Consider the following 19,563-nt stretch of genomic DNA (forward strand, 5'->3'; position numbering starts at 1 on the left):
AATCTCAGTGATCCACAGGTCAAGCCACGGGGGGGGGGGGGGGGGGGGGCAGGGTGGGAAGAGGATGGGGTAGGGCCAGGTTGTGCAAATTAAGTATTCTTCTGGTAGCCTCAGCTCCAAGAAAGGAGGGACAATTATCAAAAAGTATGTAGGTGTGGTTAGACCATCCTATAGAAATCCAGGACAATAGAGACTGTGGGTGTGTGGTTAGATCATCCTGCTGATGCCCAGGACAATAGAGACACTCTGATATATCTGGGAAAGCATTCTCTAAGAGTTACTGTCAAAGACAAGGTCTAAATGGATTTCAGGGAAGCATCCTTGTTAGATAATGGAGTCCTGGGCTAGGCAGGGCAGGAGAACCTGCTGACCTCGCGTTTGTGCTAACCTAGATCTGTTCTCTTGCAAATAAATGAAAAAAAAATTAATTAATTTAAAAGGGGCGGGGGTTGGGATTTAGCTCAGTGATAGAGCGCTTGCCTAGCAAGCACAAATTCCTGGGTTCAGTCCTCAGCTCTGAAAAATAAAATAAAATAAATGGAATTTTAAAGTGTAAAAATTGTTCTGAGAGTGAAGCAGACTTAAGATAGAATTCATGAGGCAAAGCTGGGGTACAATGACGTAATGGCATGCAGGATGCTGTGACACAGCCTCAGCTCTCAGTGATGCTGTGATAGAACTCCAGCCACATGGAATGCTGAAACAAGATGAGTTTTGTCAGTTCACTTTGTGGCAAGCCTGGGCTATGTAGTGTTCAAAGCTGGCCAGGTCCACCTGGCAAAACCCTAGTCTCAGAAATAAAGAAAAAGAAAAAAAAAAAGAAAGGAAAAGAGAGAAAGCAAGCAAAGCAAAGAACAACAAAAACAAACAAATCAAACCCCCAAAACAAAACAAAACCCCAAAACGCCAACCTCTGAGGCAAAGAAAAGTTGTGGGTATTATCTGAAAATCTAGATACAGAGAAACTTTGTTAAAAAAACAAAACAAAACAAAACAAAGGGATAAATCTGAGGGACAAATCTGTAAATGGAAACATAATTAAAGGGAAGCAACTCTGAACAAGTCAGAAAGAAGTGCACCTAAGTAGAGGCTGAGACCTCGGGGATGGCTCAGCTCGTATTTTTCCCCTTTGGAAAATGATTCTCATAGAGCAGCTATCTCATTAATTAAGCCTAATGTAGCTGTGCTTTTAATTGTAAGATGGATCATCTGCTAGAAAACATGGGGCGTTATTCTTGCTCACTGCATAGGGAGAGCCTGGCCACTCTAGTTATGACAAAGCACAGAGAGGTGAGGGACCTTGTAAAAGGCCTCTGCAGCAGCCTGCACTTGGATGGTTGAGCCACGTGACTGTCCAAGCAGCAAGATGGTTCTGCTGTCTGTGTCCTACAGGAGTGGTCTGTCACTGTGCAGGATGGAAAAGAGACAGGACTAGTGTCTGGTCCAAGCAGTGGAGTGCGGAGGCTCTCAGAAAAGGCAGCCGTTTTATTAAACTCATTTTTCACCCTGAGCAGGTCTCCACACTCTCCGCAGCCCTGGAGGCAATTTAGGTATTTGCCAAGCAGAGTGAGGAGTGGAAAACTCTGTCCTGTGAACTTTCATAAAACATTTGGGATGAAGATATTTTGACCATTCCATTTTATCCGTGTGCTGTTGTGAAATTTTCTTTTGCTGAAACAGTCCTGCTTGATTCTGAGCCGCGATTGTAAGTCATGACCTGTGGCTCCTGATGCTTCCGATCTGCGATCTGCGATCTGCAGGTGATGGCTGTTCTCCTGCCCGTAACTCCAGCACCAGGTGTGACTGACCTGCAGGCTGTATTTGGGGAGCTGTCTGGACCTTGGAGCCCTCTTACATTGAGTCGTATGGTGACAGTACAGGAAACTGGGTGAGAAATCAGATCTGAGCTCTAGCCCCACACTAAACACAAGCAGGTAAGACAGGCCTGAGCTTACTTCCTGGTCTCTCCCAGGAGCCTCTCTAACTGCCCCTCTTAGAGAAAATCACAGACATGAATGAATGTTCTTTACGATGCCCTATGCATGTATCTAATATATAAGCAAGGCAGTTATTTAGATGCAAAAACATTTGTGATGTTCTAAATGTTTAACGCTTGAGTAATTATTTTTAGATGCTTACTTTACCCCTCATCACTCACTTGCCATCTAGGTATTCATTTTAATATTTAAGTAGTTAAGAACATCTGACTTTAACCTTTAGTGATGTGTTGAGTGGCATTACTGAGCCACAGTGGATTTTTCCCCGTGTGTGTGATAATTTCGCCTGTGCTAACTACCCACCACATGCATACTCAGTGCACGCAGAGGTCAAGAGAGGGTGTTGTATCCTTGGAACTAGAGTTACAGAAGCTTGTGAGCCTGAATTGAGCCCTGATCTCTGCAAGAACAGCACGTGCTCTAAGCCCCTAAACCCTCTCTGCAGCCCCCCCCCCCCGTACCTGTTTAAAGGGCCAAACGGTACAGGTTTGTTTTGTACTTCCTGTTAACAAATAATAGCCAACTATTCTCATTAGAATTTACTCATTACGTGGTTAAGGACCTGTGCTTAGAGAAACCGGGAATTGGTAGAGTTTTCAAAGTGATTTAGACAAACTGAACAAAAATGACCTCCTCCTATGAAAGAGAAAACGGCACAGGGCATCGTGGGAAACGTCATGGTGTCTGTGCATAGTGTGGAAATGCGTTATGAATACGTTTGCGAGGAAACTAAACTAAAACTTTCTCAGGTTTAAAACGAGTTTTTCCAAAATGAGCGTTGAGACTTGGAGACTACCCTTATACTTAAGTCCCAGCAACCGTCTGAGCTTTCCCTAGGCAAAAAAGCTACCCATTTTCTGAAGGGGGCTGGCAAACAAACAAAATGAAAACACAGCCACCCAAACCAAAACCACTGAGAGTGTCCTGTGCAGGAACAGACAGGATATAGGGTCCCGCAAGAATGGACTGTGACCTGACTATATTTCTACAGCTGGGGATTGGCCAAGACTGCACAGTTCCAACAGGCAGAAAAGGGTCAACAGGGCAAATACTTTCTTGGAATCCACCCTCCAGGGCCAGGCTTAACAGAAACCTGCTTCTCCCCGGCCCCTGTCTCTCCACCTTCCTCCCTATTGGACCCTGAATGCTCACCCCAACTGGAGTGGAGGGTCAGAGTACCACCCAGGAGAGGCACCCCGCCACCACCACCAGGGGCAGAACAGATCCCCTTGGGAAGAGACCCCTAGGAAGGACTCCGCACGGCGGGGCTCCCCCTGGAGGACAGACCTGGGCGCAGCGGGGCGCCTTTGGGGGAGGTCCTGGGTAGGACAGGGGCGGGGCGCGGCCAGGCAGGCGGGGGTGTGTCCGAAGGGCCTGCGCACCAGGCCAGGGTCGAGCTGGGAAGAGCACACTCGCGCAGTGCCTGTGAGCGAGCACGGGCGAGACCTTCCCCAGGAGCGCAGGGAGCGGCGGCGACAACATGCGCGGCAGCGGCACGGGAGCCGCGCTCCTGGTGCTCCTGGCCTCGGTGCTCTGGGTCACCGTGCGGAGCCAGCAGAGAGGTGAGCTCCGCGGCGGGAACACCGCTGACCCTCCGACTGGCGAGCGGGAGCGTGCGGGCGCAGGGGACAAAGCGCGGCGCTCGGGGCTGTGGATGGGCGCACGCACCCTGGCGCAGCGCGGACCTGCTGCGGGCCGCACGGGGCTGCAGGGACTCCAGCGGAAGCCGCCTCCCTGAGGACGCTGGCTGCTCCCTGGAGCTCTAGGCTCTGGTTTCCTCTGACTCTAGGGGTCACCTGCTTTCTAGCTTAGTGGGACCTTGAGATCCAGGAGTACAGTGGGTGGCGAGAGTGGCGTGTCCGGCACGTGAGAAGGGACACTGACTCCGTACCCAACGCCTGAGTGGCTGCGGACTGGCCGGAGACCGCCGGGTTGGTTGATTGTATGCAGCGCTCCCGCAATGAATGGGAACGGAGTTCTCTGGCATTCACTTCATTGTCCTGTGTTGCAGAGAGAGACCATGGAAGGAGAAAGGCCGGCTCCTCTGGGGCACTAGCATCCAGGGTGGTCTAGCGGGAAAAGACTGATGGAGAAGGGGTTCCAAGGTCAGCTGTCCTGGGCAACTGGGACCCGCATATGGCGTCCAGGACACAAATGTGTTCTCTAAAGTGTGCTCTTTGTGTACTCTGTAAAGTGAGCAAATAGACTCCCCACGCGTGTTTAAATTATGTGCACTATAAATTATGGCGTAAGGGGCTAGAAAGGTCGGACAGTGAGTGTGTCGGCTCTCCTTGGAATCAGTAGCTTTCTTTACAAGGTTGAGAACAGAAGCCAACCCAAAGTGAATTTTCAGTGGGCACTGGAGATGGGAGGTGGAGGGACAGAGAATATACCATGCCACCCAGAGTTATCTGCAAGCCCCTGCTAGGTGGTCACAAATGTTTGTCGAAAACGTCTCAATGTATGCAACAAGTGACATTGAGTGTGTTCCCACAGATTGCTCTCCAGGAGCACAGGTTAAAAGTAGGAGGCCGAACTCGAAATGCCCTCGTGGGAAAAATGTGTGTTTGGGCATTGTGCAGAGCCGTGAGCTGTGCAGGCTATGAGCATCCCATTCATTCATGCATTCATGATGAAAGCGCTGGACCGAGCTGGAAACGCAGCTTTGAATAGCCCGGCGGCTGCTCAGCTCAGGAGCGGGGGCTGGGAGAGGGGAATTTACATAGTTATCAGGGAAAGAAAAGAGCCAGCCTTTGGGAGGGAAGCTTTTGACGCTGAGAGCCCAACTCCTGCCTGTGAGGTTGCTGAAAGTGACCAAATCAGGGTTCTCACAGGGTGGAGAAAGCAGCTTGCCTTGGTTTATTGTTTCAAGACATTGAAAGTCTTAGACTGAGGAGATGCTCTGAATGCCTTCCGTTCCCCTGAGGGCTGGGTGCTTGGCCTGGGTGGTTATGAATGGTGTTTGGAGAAAGTGGACTGCGTGGGGCTTTCCTGCTTTGAGACACTGCAGAAAAGCTACGTCAGGCAGGGCCTTTGAATCGCTCCTATCTAGTCTATATTTGCCAACCCACAGCTTTCCTAATGAGTATCCTTGGAAGTTTTGTTCCCTGTATGGCTGATGAAATGGCATGATTTACTCTCTCTCTCTCTCTCTCTCTCTCTCTCTCTCTCTCTCTCTCTCTCTGTGTGTGTGTGTGTGTGTGTGTGTGTGTGTGTGTGTGTGTGTATACTAGCCTAGATCTCATGATGCTGCCCTGGTTGGTCTTGAATTTATGAGTTCAAGTCATTCCCCTGCCTCAGCCTTCAGAGCAGTTTGGACTGCAAGCACGTGACTACACCTAGTGGGGTGCTTACAGTTTTGAAACTGATCACGGATCTAAAAGCATGAGATCATTAGCTGTTCCTATTATTCCTCGGGGATTGCTTTACAACTAACAATGTCTGACTCCTTGGCTGAAATGTAACCTTTAAAGTGAGATGTCCTCTAAGTATTGGATAAGAAGGGTTGTGTTTCCAGGACTGTGGGTATGTATGGCTTTGCGGTAGAGCATTTTGTCCAGCCTGTACGTTCAAACTCTACCTAGTGCAGCCCAAAGGAAAATCCAAGCTGCCGTGTTTTTTTAAATGACATGCTAACTTCACAGCTGATTATTTCAATTGGAAAACATCTAAGAGCAGAATGCTCAATTTGGTAAGTGGCATGTTAAGTTCTAGCAGGTAATTAGTCAAATGGAGTTCCTTTTCTGTAGCCCGCTTTTCTAAGTACAGGGCAGTAAGGTGTTACTGGAGCAGTTAGAAAGTAGGGTCTCCATATTAAGACACCTCTGCCCTCTCCCCACAAAGCCTGCGCTCCCACCTTGCTTTTGCCTGTTTCCTAGACAATATGCATGAGGTCTGCCTTTGTAGTTACTCTGTATGTGTAGTGAGCACACTAAGGCCAGAAAGGTGTGAAGTGGACAGAGTGTCCTATGTAGCTCTTAGAAGTGTGCTATTTCCTAAGCTTGGAAGATGAAGTGTGCATGTAGCTACATACTTCATTGTAACGATGCTCGAAGCTCCAGGTTGTTCATGAAGCCCAGTGGATGATGCTCTTTATCACTTAGAGCAAATTCTCTGGGAAGCAATGCAAGCAATACCTTCCACCTCCGGGTACCTAGCTCTGTAGCGTTATAGGCCACTATCCGTGGTAAATTACTGATGTTCTCTGTGGTTGAGTTTCAATATTAGTAAAATACGAGTAGTAATCATGTCTTCCAGGAAGCGATGTTCATGGTTAACTGGGTTAATGTAGAAAAAGATTTCCAAAGTGCATGAAATACAGCTAGGCTGTGATAAACATTGTATAGGATGATGATGATAGTGATGATTCACAGTGTTATGTGGGGAAGGCCCTTTCCCAAACCATATTGTCTCTACACTGTTAAAAAAAAAATCGAACTCTGTATTTGGAGTTAAATTGCATTAGGTTCGGCTGCTCAAATGTGTTACTTTGGTTAGCCTTGACTTTGTTCCTTAACCTTCGTGGGGGCCAATCTTTCATCCTCAGTGGAAAGACTAGCTTCAGAACAGTTGCCTTCTCTACTTGGATTTTCCCTCCACTTCCTTGTGGTATTATTGGATGCTCTCGGGTTGACTTTCTGGGTACACAAGGAAGCATACTTCTTCTATGTTATGACCCCACCTATCCTTATTCCCTGTGTAGGACCACCTTACGAACTCAAATTGTTCCCCCATCTCCTCACTTTCAGGGTGTCCACAAATGCCACCATGGTGCTGTATCCCACTGGGGTAAGCCCAGGAAGCTAGAATGCACCCTGGCCTACTGTCTCACAGCTGAGGGTCTTGGGCAAACCCATACCCGCTCACTGCTCTCCAGTGTCTACCCACACAGACTGAAAAATGCTCCCCCAGTCTGCAGTTTGGGTGCTAGAGACCTGAAAGCCTTCCATACCCTCTGCCCCAAACTCCAGGGTTACAAAAACGCACTCAAGGATGCATAGAAAAAGGCCGGTGATGGAGTCCACCGTTGTCTTTCAAGACAGCCACCTCCTGCTCTTTCTCGGCTGTCCTTCCAGCACCAGGTCTCTCCTTGGGATGTTTGAGCAGGAGCTGTTTGTGAAAGTTACTTCTTTGGTAGCTGCGATGATGGTTTGTAGTTAAAGCATGGCTAACGGAGGAGACATATGAACCACACCCTGACACTGCCCACCCTGTAAGAGCTACCTCCGTGTACCTCCAGCAGTTTTTAATATTCCCTTTACTAATGTGTGCTCTTTTACAGTGGTGACCTTTTATCTTAACCCATCTTGGACAGACAGGTGTTATCAGACAGGGCTTTCTATACCTTTCAAATTCTAAGACTGGATTGTTGGTTTAAACACTGCCAACAGTGCTATTCACAGTAAGCAGTGTTAAAGGGCTGGTTCTTCTTCTTCTTCTTTTTTTTTTTTCCTTCATTTGCACATAGGGAATTGATGGACATATTTGAGGCTACTTCTGGCACAGAGAAAGGAAGTTCTGGCATGATTCAGTTTGATCGTTAAGGGTACTTATTAGTAAGTTCTCAGACGCTATATGATGTCACTGCTACTCCACGGCAGACATCGAGTAACTCAACTCTTTCAGAAGTTATTGTTAATGAATAAAGTTTGAGTCTTCACCGTGAGTCCTAACAGTAATGGAAGGCAAACAGCAAAACCTCGGCAGCATAGGCCTGAGTTGAAGTATTTGTTAGCTCTGCTCTTCAGGAAGGTGTGGATGAGCTAGACACACTGTGGGCTCCCAAGGAAGATAGACACAGCTTATTTACACACTTGTAAGGGATTTTTTTTTCCAACCCGCTTTTTTTCCAATATAATAATAGACATTCCCCAGACAAGCAAGTAATCAACGCATCGCAAAATTAATGAGCAGGAAAAAAATCTCCTTCCTAGAAGTTTAGTTAAGGTCATGAACTTTGGTTCTGTTGGAGCCCGTCAGGTAGCTACTTCAGCATAAAGCACCGCACACCAGCTGGGTTCATTGCATTCCCCCACCCCCTTTATATGAGGGGATGACAGTCAGTGCTCACAATAAGCGTTTAATAATAAATAGCGCAGAGCCCTTCCACTTGGTCTTTGTTTTGTCAAGGCTGGGTCAGGAGCGATTGCTTTCTCTCTCGGGTTAACTGGTTCCCACTCTTGCGGGGGGGGGGGGGGGAGGCACAGACAATGGGAGCAGTGTGGAGCTTAGTGGACGATAACATTCTTGTCTAGGTAAGCATTTATCTCCAAGTGTTAACTCAGAAACAGTGGCAGAGGCGTGCCACCGAATTATCAGCATCGTGATTTTAGTTTGTGTGCACATTAAAAAAAAAAAAAAGTCATTCATTTGAAGTTTCAATCCTTCATTCCAGAAGTTATCTGTGCAGTCTGATCTGCTGACTCAGGGGGCCGTAAATTCTTGTACCTCTTCAATCTCTAGTGGTAATATCGCCTTTAGATCAGTGGCGATTTATAGACAGGCCAGCTTTTCTTATTCCTGAAGGTATTTCCTGAAATTATTTTTTCCCCATGGTTCCATAATTTCCTGCCAGAACCTTAGGCAATTCTCTGCAATCATAAAGATGTGAAAGGACACATTGAAAATTGAATAGATCATTTTTAATTTACAAAAAGAAAAAAAAAAAGGACATTCTGGGCCACAGAGGTAGCTCAGTGGATGAAATGCATGCTGCCCCTCCTGCCTGATGACTGGGAGTCCCATCCTTGAAACTCACATGATGGAAGGAGAGAACCAGTAAGTTGCCCTTGACCTCTACAGATGTGCTATGACAACACGCATGCGTGCATCCATCCGTGAACATGCACACACATGCACGTATAATAACCATGATGCTGGTTGCAAGGAATCACCCAGGAAATGTCTTAGACCCTTTTGATAAAAGGTAGAACTTTACTTATAAAAACGGGTCTGTCTCAGGTCCAGATGAAGGAGTTCTTCCTTCGCAGCATCCCTGCTCTCTAGCCATTCATGCCATCTTTCTTTCCTTACCACTCTGGTTGAACTATGCTTTCCTGGTTTTTTGTTCTTTTATGCCATTGATCCAACTTGTTTTTCTAAAGTTTTATTTCTTTCTTCATTAAACTCTCCCCCACCCCACGTCTGCCTTTTCTGTTTTCATTAGAAATAGCCATTAGCTGCCTGAATTATCTATCAGCCAGGTGATCTAGTGTCATGCCGCAGTTAGACTCATCCTGCTAAATTAACCACCCACTGTCACCATATGGCCTCTCCCCTGCCTCTTGAGCTTCATCTCTTGCCTCCCTGCTGTGACCTCCCCCCATACTCTGTCTAAATTCAGCCCCAACCACCAGCCTTATCCTAGCATGACACCCTGCCTCCGAGTCAGGGTTGTTTCTGTCTGCTGCACAGCTGTTGAGAATCCCCTCACCTGAGCTGCAGTCCAGGGCCAACCTCAGCCCATCCCTACATTTACAGCCTGCAGCTCACTGCCTTACAGCTTGGGTCGACTGCCTCATCTCTAAATCTGCACTGGATTCTGTGCTAAATTGGGGTTCCCAATACAGTCACAGTTCTTCTCTGGGACACTTTTGGGTGGTTTATCCAGAATGCCATTAGCCAGAGTAAAAAGAGAAAGGACATTTTTCTTACACTTCTCAGTATTTCTTAATACATATGGAAAATCAGAGTCCTGGCTCTTGGGTCAGTGGAAGTGAACAACAGTAACACCTATTGTACTCCAGCGTGCAGATAAAGAGTTAGATGACCATAGGCACTTCCTAAATCCAATCATGCCTTTTGTTAGATGTCCCTTGGGTTCTTAGTACTTAAAGGGGTGAGGGGAGGAAGCGAAAACTAACTTCACATGGAATACAGTTGTTAGCCGAGGTAAATTAATCACGAGGCGAGCTGTTCTCTTAAGATGAAACCTCTGTAAAGCCCAAGTCTACTTTATATGATCCATTCTCAGAGGAAACTGGCAATGACTAGCACAGAAAAGATGTCGGTGACCACCAGAGCAAGGGTGGGCGTGACGTTTGAGGCCTCCGGTGCTGAAGTTGCAGATGAGCCTTCAGAGTTGCAAAGCCAACAAGGAGAATGGGATCCTCTCGAAATGTCGGTCAAACTCTGAGCTTACACGATATCAGGGATCAGATGAGATGTGGTACACATTCCAAAGAGAGGGATGCTCACTGCACCACCTGTGGGACCTGAAAAGAAGTCTGCTCTTGAACGAAGTAGAAAGACTAAGCTTCAAGGCCAAACCATCTAGCAAGCCACTCATGGGTTCAGGACGTTTAAAGATATGTACATCTCCAGAGATGGCACAGAAAACCCATCCCTGGCTCCTACATGGCCAACTCAGCCCTGTGCCTGACTCGTAGAGCTTTCTAGATTTCCTTTGACCCAATAGATAGGAGCCAGAATTTATGGATCAAACGTTCTTATTGACTTTGATACTCAGAGGCACCGGACCCTCTTTCATCTTCAGTTCCACCCTCTGAGGTTTCTAGTTTAAATATTTGTTTCCAGAAAAATCTCCGTCACTTCTCTGATCTTCTGTACTGTCTCTGTGTCCTGGGCATGGGTAGCATTCGTCTCCCAATTCTGAAAATCCCTAATCTATTCTGTTTTAGTCTAGCCTTTCTTTGCTTTTGAAGGCCATGCTTCTCCGACTCCTACCACTCTCTCTACCCCAGGCTTTACAGAAAGCGTATGTTTAGTCTAGAAGTTCCGAATGGGTGGTTTCAAAAGTTCTGCTTTTGGGAATTGCTTCCACTTTCCTGTAAGGAATAAACAGTTTCTTGCTTGGTTTTGTGTTTTGAAACTGGGTCTTGCATTTTTGCCTGGGCTGGTCTTGAGTTTCTGAGCTGCAGCGATCCTCCTGCCTCAGCTTCCCAAGAAGCAGGACTGCAGGTGCAAAACTTAATAACTTCCTTAAGAGCAGAACAATACTCAGTATGGGGTTGCTGTCATTTCTATTCTGCTTGCTTGTTTCTTTTCTGTGTCTTACTCCTTCATACCTGTGTCCTTGCATGGAGGTCATGTTGGAGCGATGTGATATGGCATATCTTGGAGGTTTTGTGTCCTAGCTAGTTTTATGTCAACTTGACAGATGCTAGAGTTGTCTGAAAAGAGGGAATCTCAATTGAAAAAGAAATTGCCTCTATAAGATCTAGCTTTAAGGCATATTCTTAATGAATTATTGATGGGAGTGGGCAGCCCTTAGCGGGCTATGCTAGCCCTGGTTTGGTAGCCCTAGGTGCTTATCTGAAAGCAACTTGCGCAAGCCATGATGAGCAAGCCAGTAAGCAGCACCCCTCCATGGCCTCTGCAGGTTCCAGCCTGCTTGTGTTCCTGTCCTGACTTCCTTCTTCGATGAACAGTGATATTGAAGTGTAAGCCAAAGACATCCTTTCCTCCCCGAGTTTCTTTGGTCATGGTGTTTCATCACAGTGATAGCAACCCTAAGACACAGTTCCCTGCTGCCTTCTTTGCTGTTTGTGAATCAACAGCTGTGAGGACATTTCTCGTGATCTATCTGGATTTGCTTTCGAGCCTGTGAGGCTCAAAAGTGTATGATGTTTCTGTAACATAATTTTCAAGAAAGGAGTTGAGGGACTGAGTCCCAGGTAGACTTGCCATTCAGGTTTCATAGTCGGCTCTTGCCTGCAGGCTGTGTCCCGTGTCTCTATTTCCTTCTCCTTGAAGAACTCAGAGCTGCAGGCTCTTTGGGTGCCAGGAGAGCATTTTTGAACAGTTTCATACAAGTTCCCCTTTCAGTTTCCACATAAGACTTTAATAACACAGATCCCCAGGTCCTAACCCGGGGATTATAATGTATTTGGTCTGAGATGGGACCTAGTCATTTCGTTTTTAAAAGACTCTCTTAGCTGATTGGGCTGTGCTACCAAGATTAAAAACCACCCAGTGAACTTGCTGTGTGGCAGACGCAGTAGCAGGGGGTAGGCATCCTGGACCTGTAGAGACCTCTTACTCCTTGGTGGGGCGAATGTGTCTGTGTTGCCTTTGTTCCTGGTGGGCTGCTCTTTTTTGTTGTTGTTGTTGCTCCTATGTTTAAGCAAGCAGAGTTCCAGCTTGGCTTGACTGACTCAGCAAAGTCCTGATTTCAAAAATACTTTTGATCAAGTCACAGGGTCCCTCGTGTTCTGGGATAAGATCTGGGGGGTACTGTAAGGGACTGATGGATCGACTGCAACAGAATTTATTAAATACATTCCACATTCCAGTTCTTTTCTCTTTTCTGCCTCGTGTCCCTTCTTTCCTGTCTTTTGTTTTGTTTTGGTTTTTGGTTTTTTGTTTTTTGGTTTTTTGTTTTTTGTTTTTTGTTTTTTGTTTTTTCAAGACATGGTTTCTCTGTGTAGCCCTGGCTGTCCTGGAACTCACTCTGTAGACCAGGCTGGCCTTGAACTCAGAAATCCGCCTGCCTCTGCTTCCCAAATGCTGGGATTAAAGACGTGCGCCACCACTGCCCGACTTCTGTTTATAATTCTAATACCTCGTCCAGCACCCAGCAGCGACAGTTCTGGGGGGACTGATGGACGAGAGAATGCCCCAGTGCAAACAGCAGGGTCTGGAGAGGAGTATAGGGGACATCACTTAGACATTCAGACAGATAACAGGGAGATCCAACCTGAATAATAGCCTTCTGGAAGGATCGGGCTAGCCCAGGGTGGCTGGAACCTCTGAGTCACCCAGAGAGGCCTTGGAGAGAGAACAGGGAAGAGTCTTGCTATCAGTACTGGGGCAGAGGTGACCAAGCAGTGTTGAGACCCAGGCCTGAGTTCACCATCTAGAGTAGCACACACGAATAGGAATCTCCTGGAAGGAGAAAAACTGTAAGAAATGCTTTGGCTTCTACTGGGGCTAGCAGGGACTCTCAGGCCAGCCAAGGTAGCCAAATGCAAGAGCTCCACTCAAACTCAATAAGTCTCTGACTTAGAAATAAGGTGTGGAGGGGTTGAGGAAGATACCCGGTGTAGACCTAATTCACCCGATGCACACACATGCACAACACATGCACATACAGGCACAGACACGGAGGGAGTGTACGATGCATTATTCTTGCCTTCTGCGGGTGTTATTAAACATTGCTGTTATTTATCTGTCTTATTAAATCTCCCACCCCATTCCTTCCCATGTGGGAGAGTCCTCACCCTGGGTGAATGGCCCTGCCTTTGCCCTCATACAATCTTTTGAAAACCCCCTTTGCCTTCTTCTGTCTCCTAGATCCAAACTGTCTGGTGAAGCAGAAATTCAAGGTCTAAGACACCCAAGGGACAGCTTAGCAATTTCTCCAAAGCAGCCAGTCAGGAAATTATGGCAGCAGTTGTTTTCAATCGATAGAACATTTTGGGAATTACTGCTTAGTGCCGTCAAGTCTCATTCTACAAATCACATATTTTTCTTTGTTCATCACAGTCTTTAATTTCTCTCAGAAAGTTTCTGTCCTCTTTGGTGTATTGGTCTTAAATTTATTTCATGATATTTGTGTGTGTGTGTGTGTGAGAGAGAGAGAGAGAGAGAGAGAGAGAGTGTGTGATTGAATGTATGAGTGTATGTTTATATGTATGTAATATGTCTGTGAGTGTGTATTTATGTGAATATATGTGTGTATGTGTGTGTTTGAATGTATGAGTATATGTATATGTATGTGGGTGAATGTGTATATATATGTGTATGTTTTTGTGAGTGTGTGTGTCTGTGTGTGTATGTGTGAAAGAGAGAGAGAGGGCATGTGTGCTTTGATACAAATGAGTGACAGACACTTGGTTTAACTGTGAGTGTTTTGTGGGGAGAAGACTGAGGCTTCCCAACAGATTGTCAGAGGTCTCTGTTTATAGAATTGTCTTTGTTTTGGAGCCTTTAATATTTTGTTCTCCTAACAATAAGCGACAGATCTTTGTTTTTATGAGATCTCTCTAGTTCTTCCAAAGGTAGTCCATCACTCAGGGGATTGCCGATTGGAACCCAGGAGTAAGTGTCTGGAGTTCTGGTTAAATAGTTCCAGAACTGCTGAAAGAGGCAAGATTTTGCAGATCATTCTGGTGAGGTTTGTGCCAAGCTTCGCAAGGCTGGTTCAACTCAGTGTCAGAGCTGGAGCAAAGCCCACGAGGTCTACTCCTGTGATCTCAAAGTATCATCCCCTGGGAACTGGTTAGGCAGAGAGCCTGGTGGCCCTGCCCGGCCCACTGATTCAGCAGACCTGCAGGCGATCTGCGGACCCTAAAGCAGAGACTTCTCTTTAGCTCTCTAGCCTCTACGCAGTGTCCGCACCTCTTCCTCACAGCCGCCGATCTTGTTTACGGCTGGGGAGGGTCACCTTTCGTAGCGTTCATTCTATAAAGAGAAATCTGATCCATATGGGGGTGTCTTTCAAGTCTCTTTAAGGGGTTTCCTGAAAATGAAGAACACCAAACAGTATGTATATACTGTTTTTCCCTGTGCATGTGCTATATATTAAGTTTAATTTATAAAACAGGCTTGGCAAAAGATGAATAGCTGCCAGTGATAAAATGGAGCATAGCAGCCTAAATGTAAAGTCTGAGTTGCGTAGAGGGAGAATGTGAGAGAAAGAGCTGGAGACAAGGGATCAGTTCCTGTAACATGTGTGGTCATGTGTGTATGCTTATGTAGCATATATGTAGCATGTGTGGTCAGGCGTCAGCTTTGGCAGCTCAGTGGTAGGGGACAATGCCCCTCCAACTGAGAAAACGCAGTGTCACCGAGGCCAGAGGGAAGAACACTGAGATCGCAGGAAACTCTGGGAACTTTTGGCTGGAGCATCTGCCTCGCTTAGTAAGTCTGTGAGCTACGGTTCCACAGGGTGACAGCCATCTCTAAAGGCTTTCAGTTTGTAAAGTGTGTGCTGGCTAAAAAAGCAGGGACAAGCTGGAAAGTCCAGGTACCTTTTGGGGGGACTGTGGGTAGAAAGTACAGCCCATCTTAAAAGCTGAATGATCTCATTGGTCACTGGCGCATGGACTCTGGAAAGGGTAACTCCCCCCGCCCCCCACTGAAGTTGTCGCCAGGCGCCTGCATAATCACATAATTTGAGGATGCAGGGCAAAATGAATAAGGGGAGGCTTGTTTAAATTATTGAAAAGGCCAAGGCCGTTCAGGCAGAGCTCTGCACAGAGGGCAAGCATGCATGTGACCACTCAGAAAGCCACCCTGGGCACGTGCCTGCGATCACATCAGGCATATTAACAATTTCAGTCATAAACAAGAGTGCAGAGGTGGAGAAAGAATGAGAAAGATGTGGCTAAGACCTGACGGGCTGTTCGAAAGGTTCATGGAGAAGTTTGGAGGACGTTGGGGCTGACTAGAAAATGGTGAATTATCTGGACATGGTGGCTGAGGCCTGTAGTCCAGCACTTGGGAAGCTGAGGCAGGAAGAGCTGGGCTTTGAAGCCAACCCCAGGCTACAAATCACGAGTCTATCTTTAAAAAAAAAGTTGATTTTTTTTTCCAACCAAAACTTGATGGTTTTAAGTAACAAGTGAGGTAGATTAGTGAGTGTAAATGATCCGAGCTGCTGGGTGGTGATGGTGCACGCCTTTAATTCCAGCACTTGGGAGGCAGAGGCAGGCAGATTTCTGAGTTCCAGGCCAGCCTGGTCTACAAAGTGAGTTCCAGGACAGCCAGGGATATACAGAGAAACCCTGTCTCGAAAAAAAAAAAAAAAAAATCCAAGCAAGCCACACGTGCCTTAGTTTTAGTAGGAAGGGGATAGGAAATCTCTGTGTTTAACTCCAAGGCCCCAGTTGCTCTGATGTGCTAGTTAGGCTTCTTTCTCTAAGGACTTGGAAGGAGGAAGGGGTGGGCTTCCCTGCTCAGTCAGGACGTGAAGTTTGGGATTGTGGGGGTGTGGTGCTCTCTGTGAAGTAATGACTTGGATTGGGCAGGATGTTGAGATTACTGTCCTTGGCACTTCGAGATGAATGGAGTGTGTGTGTGTGTGTGTGTGTGTGTGTTCTCTGCAACCAAACTTAACTGCTGAACCCAAACCCTCAATATGACCAAATACAGGCATTAAACAAACACCACGCTCGGGTGCTGAAGAGATGACCCAGCGCATTTGCTGTGCAACCATAAAGACATGAGTTCGGTTCCCTGTCCTCACACGATGCCAGGTTCTGAAGCACGGTCTGTAATCCTAGTGTTCTTAGGGCAAGGTGGGAGTGGAGATGTCAGAAGCCCCCATGGCAGCTGGCCCAGTGTGTACATAGAGACAGATGAGAAGGAGTTAGTCCAGACTGATGCCCAAGGATGTCCTCTGACCTCCACACCTGTACCATAGTATGCATGTGTACACACACACACACACACACACACACACACACGTACTCACACAGAGATAAGCACACACACATCACACACATGTACACATGCTAGCACACATGGGCACATACTTGCACATACACGTGCACACATGTGAGCATACACAAGCATATATGTGAGTACACACGAACGTGCACACACACATGAGCACATGGGAGCACACTTATGGGCACATGCATACCCACAACATATGCATGCACTCACATATACACATATGGTGCCAGTTTATAAGAGAAGCCCCATTAGGGGCCCGGCGCTCACTACTGGACACTGTCTCCTACAGACAGCATTTGTGCCTAGCTTGTTTTTACCATTCGTTTATCAACAGTAGGAATCTGGCTTTGTCAAGGACACCTTGAGAGAGTTGCTATGGAAATGGGCTTTTAGCAAAGCCCTCCTCCTGCCTTTTGCTCACCACCCACTCCTGTTTCTAAGATCAAACTTCTTTTCATCGTCCCACAGGAAAGAGAAAGCAAGTCCAGCGTGCTTTGTGCTGTGTGTGTGCTGACTCCCAGGATGCTGGCCTTGGCTTTCCCCTCGCTGTGTGAATCACTTCTCTCTCTCCTTCCCTCCATCCTCTTCCTCCTCCCCTTCCTCCTCCCCTTCCTCCTCTTCTTCCTCTTCTTCCTCCTCTCTCTCCTCTTCTTCCTCCTCCTCCTTCCTCTCTCTCTCTCCTCTCTCCCTCTCCTCTCTTCTTCCTTTCTCACCTCTTTTTCTCCTTCTTTCACTATCTTCCATGTCCCTCTTTCTTTTTTTTCCTCCTTTCTTCCCCTCCTTTTATCTGTTCTCCCTCGCTTTTCATCCTCTGTCTGGCTTTGTTCTACACTGCAGTGGGTCCTAGAACCTCAAACCTCTTCTTTTACTAAACTCACCAGTGATTAAATTGCTTTTCTTCCAAAACCAATCATTTGCTTTTGGAGCAGGAGAGTTTTAGTAGAGGATCTTTCTCTTTCTAAGTGGCTCTGTCCCTAGAGCTGATACAGGTCACCTTTATTTAAAGAGGAAAAAAAAAAAAGCACTCCTAAATGTGGGCTGTTCCTTTATCTGAGACATAAAATCACTAACTAGTAACTTTAGGATACTTGTCCTTGAAAGTAAATGGCCTGATTTCCATTAGACAAGCAATACTGTCATGTTTATTTAGGCCTATGCTTTGATGTTCAGCGTTTAAACCATGTGAAAATACTGGTCTTTGATATACAAAGCAAGATCATGTGGTAACAATTTAAATAATTTTTACTTTATAATGAACACAGTTATGACCACTTAACCACAGGTCTGCACTCTGGGAAGGGCACCACAGGGCAGCTTCCTCCTGAGGCACAGCAGGCCTGGTTGTTGACACAGTCAAGAGACAGTAAACAAGAGGACGTGCGAGGCTGTGGCTGAGGTAACAGGGTGCACTGTCCCACAGTGTGCCACATGGTTAAGAAGTAGATGGTATGCACTCTAAAATAAAAGGTAGGAAGAAATGTCGAGGGTGGTACTATGAAGACACAGACTGGCAGCAGTCATTGTAACTCTTCAATAATTGCTTGTACAGTGTCAGGATGCTGTGGCGGCAAGGCAGTGTTTTCATTGCCAGTCATTTTGTTCTGTCACAGCAAACATTAGTCTCAGACTCATTCCTTGGCCACTAATCCGACAGTTTCATTCTTGGCCACTTTGATGTTAAAAAGTCACTCCACGTCAGCAGTTCTCTAAGACGCACTCTGCACTGGACCCGGGGAGTCAGTAAAGTGTTTCTGGTGAAAGCATGAGGGCCCAGGTTCGGATCCCCAGTTGCCGCACAAAAGGCAAGATGGGGCTTGGCACACACCTGTCCTTCCACTACTGCTGGGCCAGGGTGGAGACAGACAGGGTCGCCGGTCTCACTAATCCCGTGAGTTCCAGGCTCAGTGGTCTTAAAAGTGAGGAAGGCAGGCCATATCAACCTTTGCTTGCATGTGTAGACCCCCTCCACGTGCACACAAACACACAAGCGCGTTCACACACATGTACACACACACACACACACACTCACACATACTCCAAAAGAGCTTCTGCTTCATCACTACTTCTAACCAGGTGTATGTGTGTGTGAAGGTGCTTGTGTGCTTGTGTGTGTAAATTGAGGACTAAGTAACAGCACTTATGTGACTTCACTCTTACTAATACGCTGTTGAAAGCATACAGGGAATGTTGACAATGTGGCGTGTGAGCAAGTGGCTTTGCTCTGGTGTCTGTTACACACCAGTGAGCTCCTCTTCACCTCACTGTGGGCGTGTGGCCTGTGGTCTTGTCAGGTTTTCTTTAGCACTTTTATCTTGATGCTGAGGCTGCTTGGTCCACATCACTGGCACAGAGGTTTAGCTTTTCAACACACTTTCATCACACACAGGGGCATCTCTACTCTTCTCTTGAGGAACAATAATCGACTTAGCATGACTTCTGACCAGCTTGTGATTATCCTGGAGTACAGGCATGGGATGTGTTTCTATAAATAACTTCAGTGTAACCCTCACCCTGTCATCTCTCCTTGAGACCCACCTGGCCTGGGACACTGAGCCTGTGTTAGACATTATTAAAATATGTCCAAATATCTTTTATTGTTAATGATAAATTCTGTTACTTTATACAGTGCTCACTCCTTCATTTTCTTATAAATTGTTCAATATTTTGTACATTAGCAAAGATGATAGGGATGGGGCCAATCGGATTTCCTGTCAGCAATTGAAGTCGCACTTGCGGCTGAGCTATCCTGAGCAAAATACCTCTGGTTCCAACAGGCTGACAGAAAGAACAGCCAAGTATGTCTTAGATAGCTATGCAAAGGGTTGCAGCTGAGTGTCCAATTCTTGAAGGCACAGCGCCGGGGCTGTCAGAAACAACTGCTCACAAACCTGGATGAACCACGGTACCCTGGCCAGATGAGAAGCACGCCCCCTAGTGGAAAAAACCATGAGCCTTTATGACTGCAATTGATCCAAAACAAATGGCTGTGTTTTGTGAAACACACAAATGAGTCCGCCATGGTATGAAGAAGATAAGGATGGATGAGTGGGTGGATGGATGGACAGGTGGGTAAAAAGACAGACAGATAGACAGGAAATGCTCAGGTCACCTTAAAAACTACTTGTCAAGTCTTCAAGGCAGTGTCTTGGACCCCAGTGTGAGTGGTGTAGAAGCTGGGAGCTTTCTTTCTTATCTCTGGGTTCTG

General features: G+C 46.7%; 1 protein-coding gene across 4 annotated transcripts in view; it reads left to right on the plus strand.

Annotated features, from left to right (window-relative positions):
- The first annotated feature begins 3,269 nt into the window (after positions 1-3,269).
- Positions 3,270-19,563, plus strand: part of Lama1 (laminin, alpha 1) — a 125,519-nt gene continuing 109,225 nt past the window's right edge. Inside the window, exon 1 of one of the 4 annotated variants that reach the window (XM_006523718.4) lies at positions 3,270-3,559. In XM_006523718.4, coding sequence (XP_006523781.1) covers positions 3,478-3,559 — 82 coding nt within the window. In that variant the 5' untranslated portion in view covers positions 3,270-3,477. The remainder of the gene's footprint in view (positions 3,560-19,563) is intronic. The other 3 variants (XM_006523717.4, XM_030249517.1, NM_008480.2) reach the window with 3 other exon arrangements.

Source organism: Mus musculus, chromosome 17 (genome assembly GCF_000001635.26).
Source record: "Mus musculus strain C57BL/6J chromosome 17, GRCm38.p6 C57BL/6J".
NCBI lineage: Eukaryota > Metazoa > Chordata > Mammalia > Rodentia > Muridae > Mus > Mus musculus.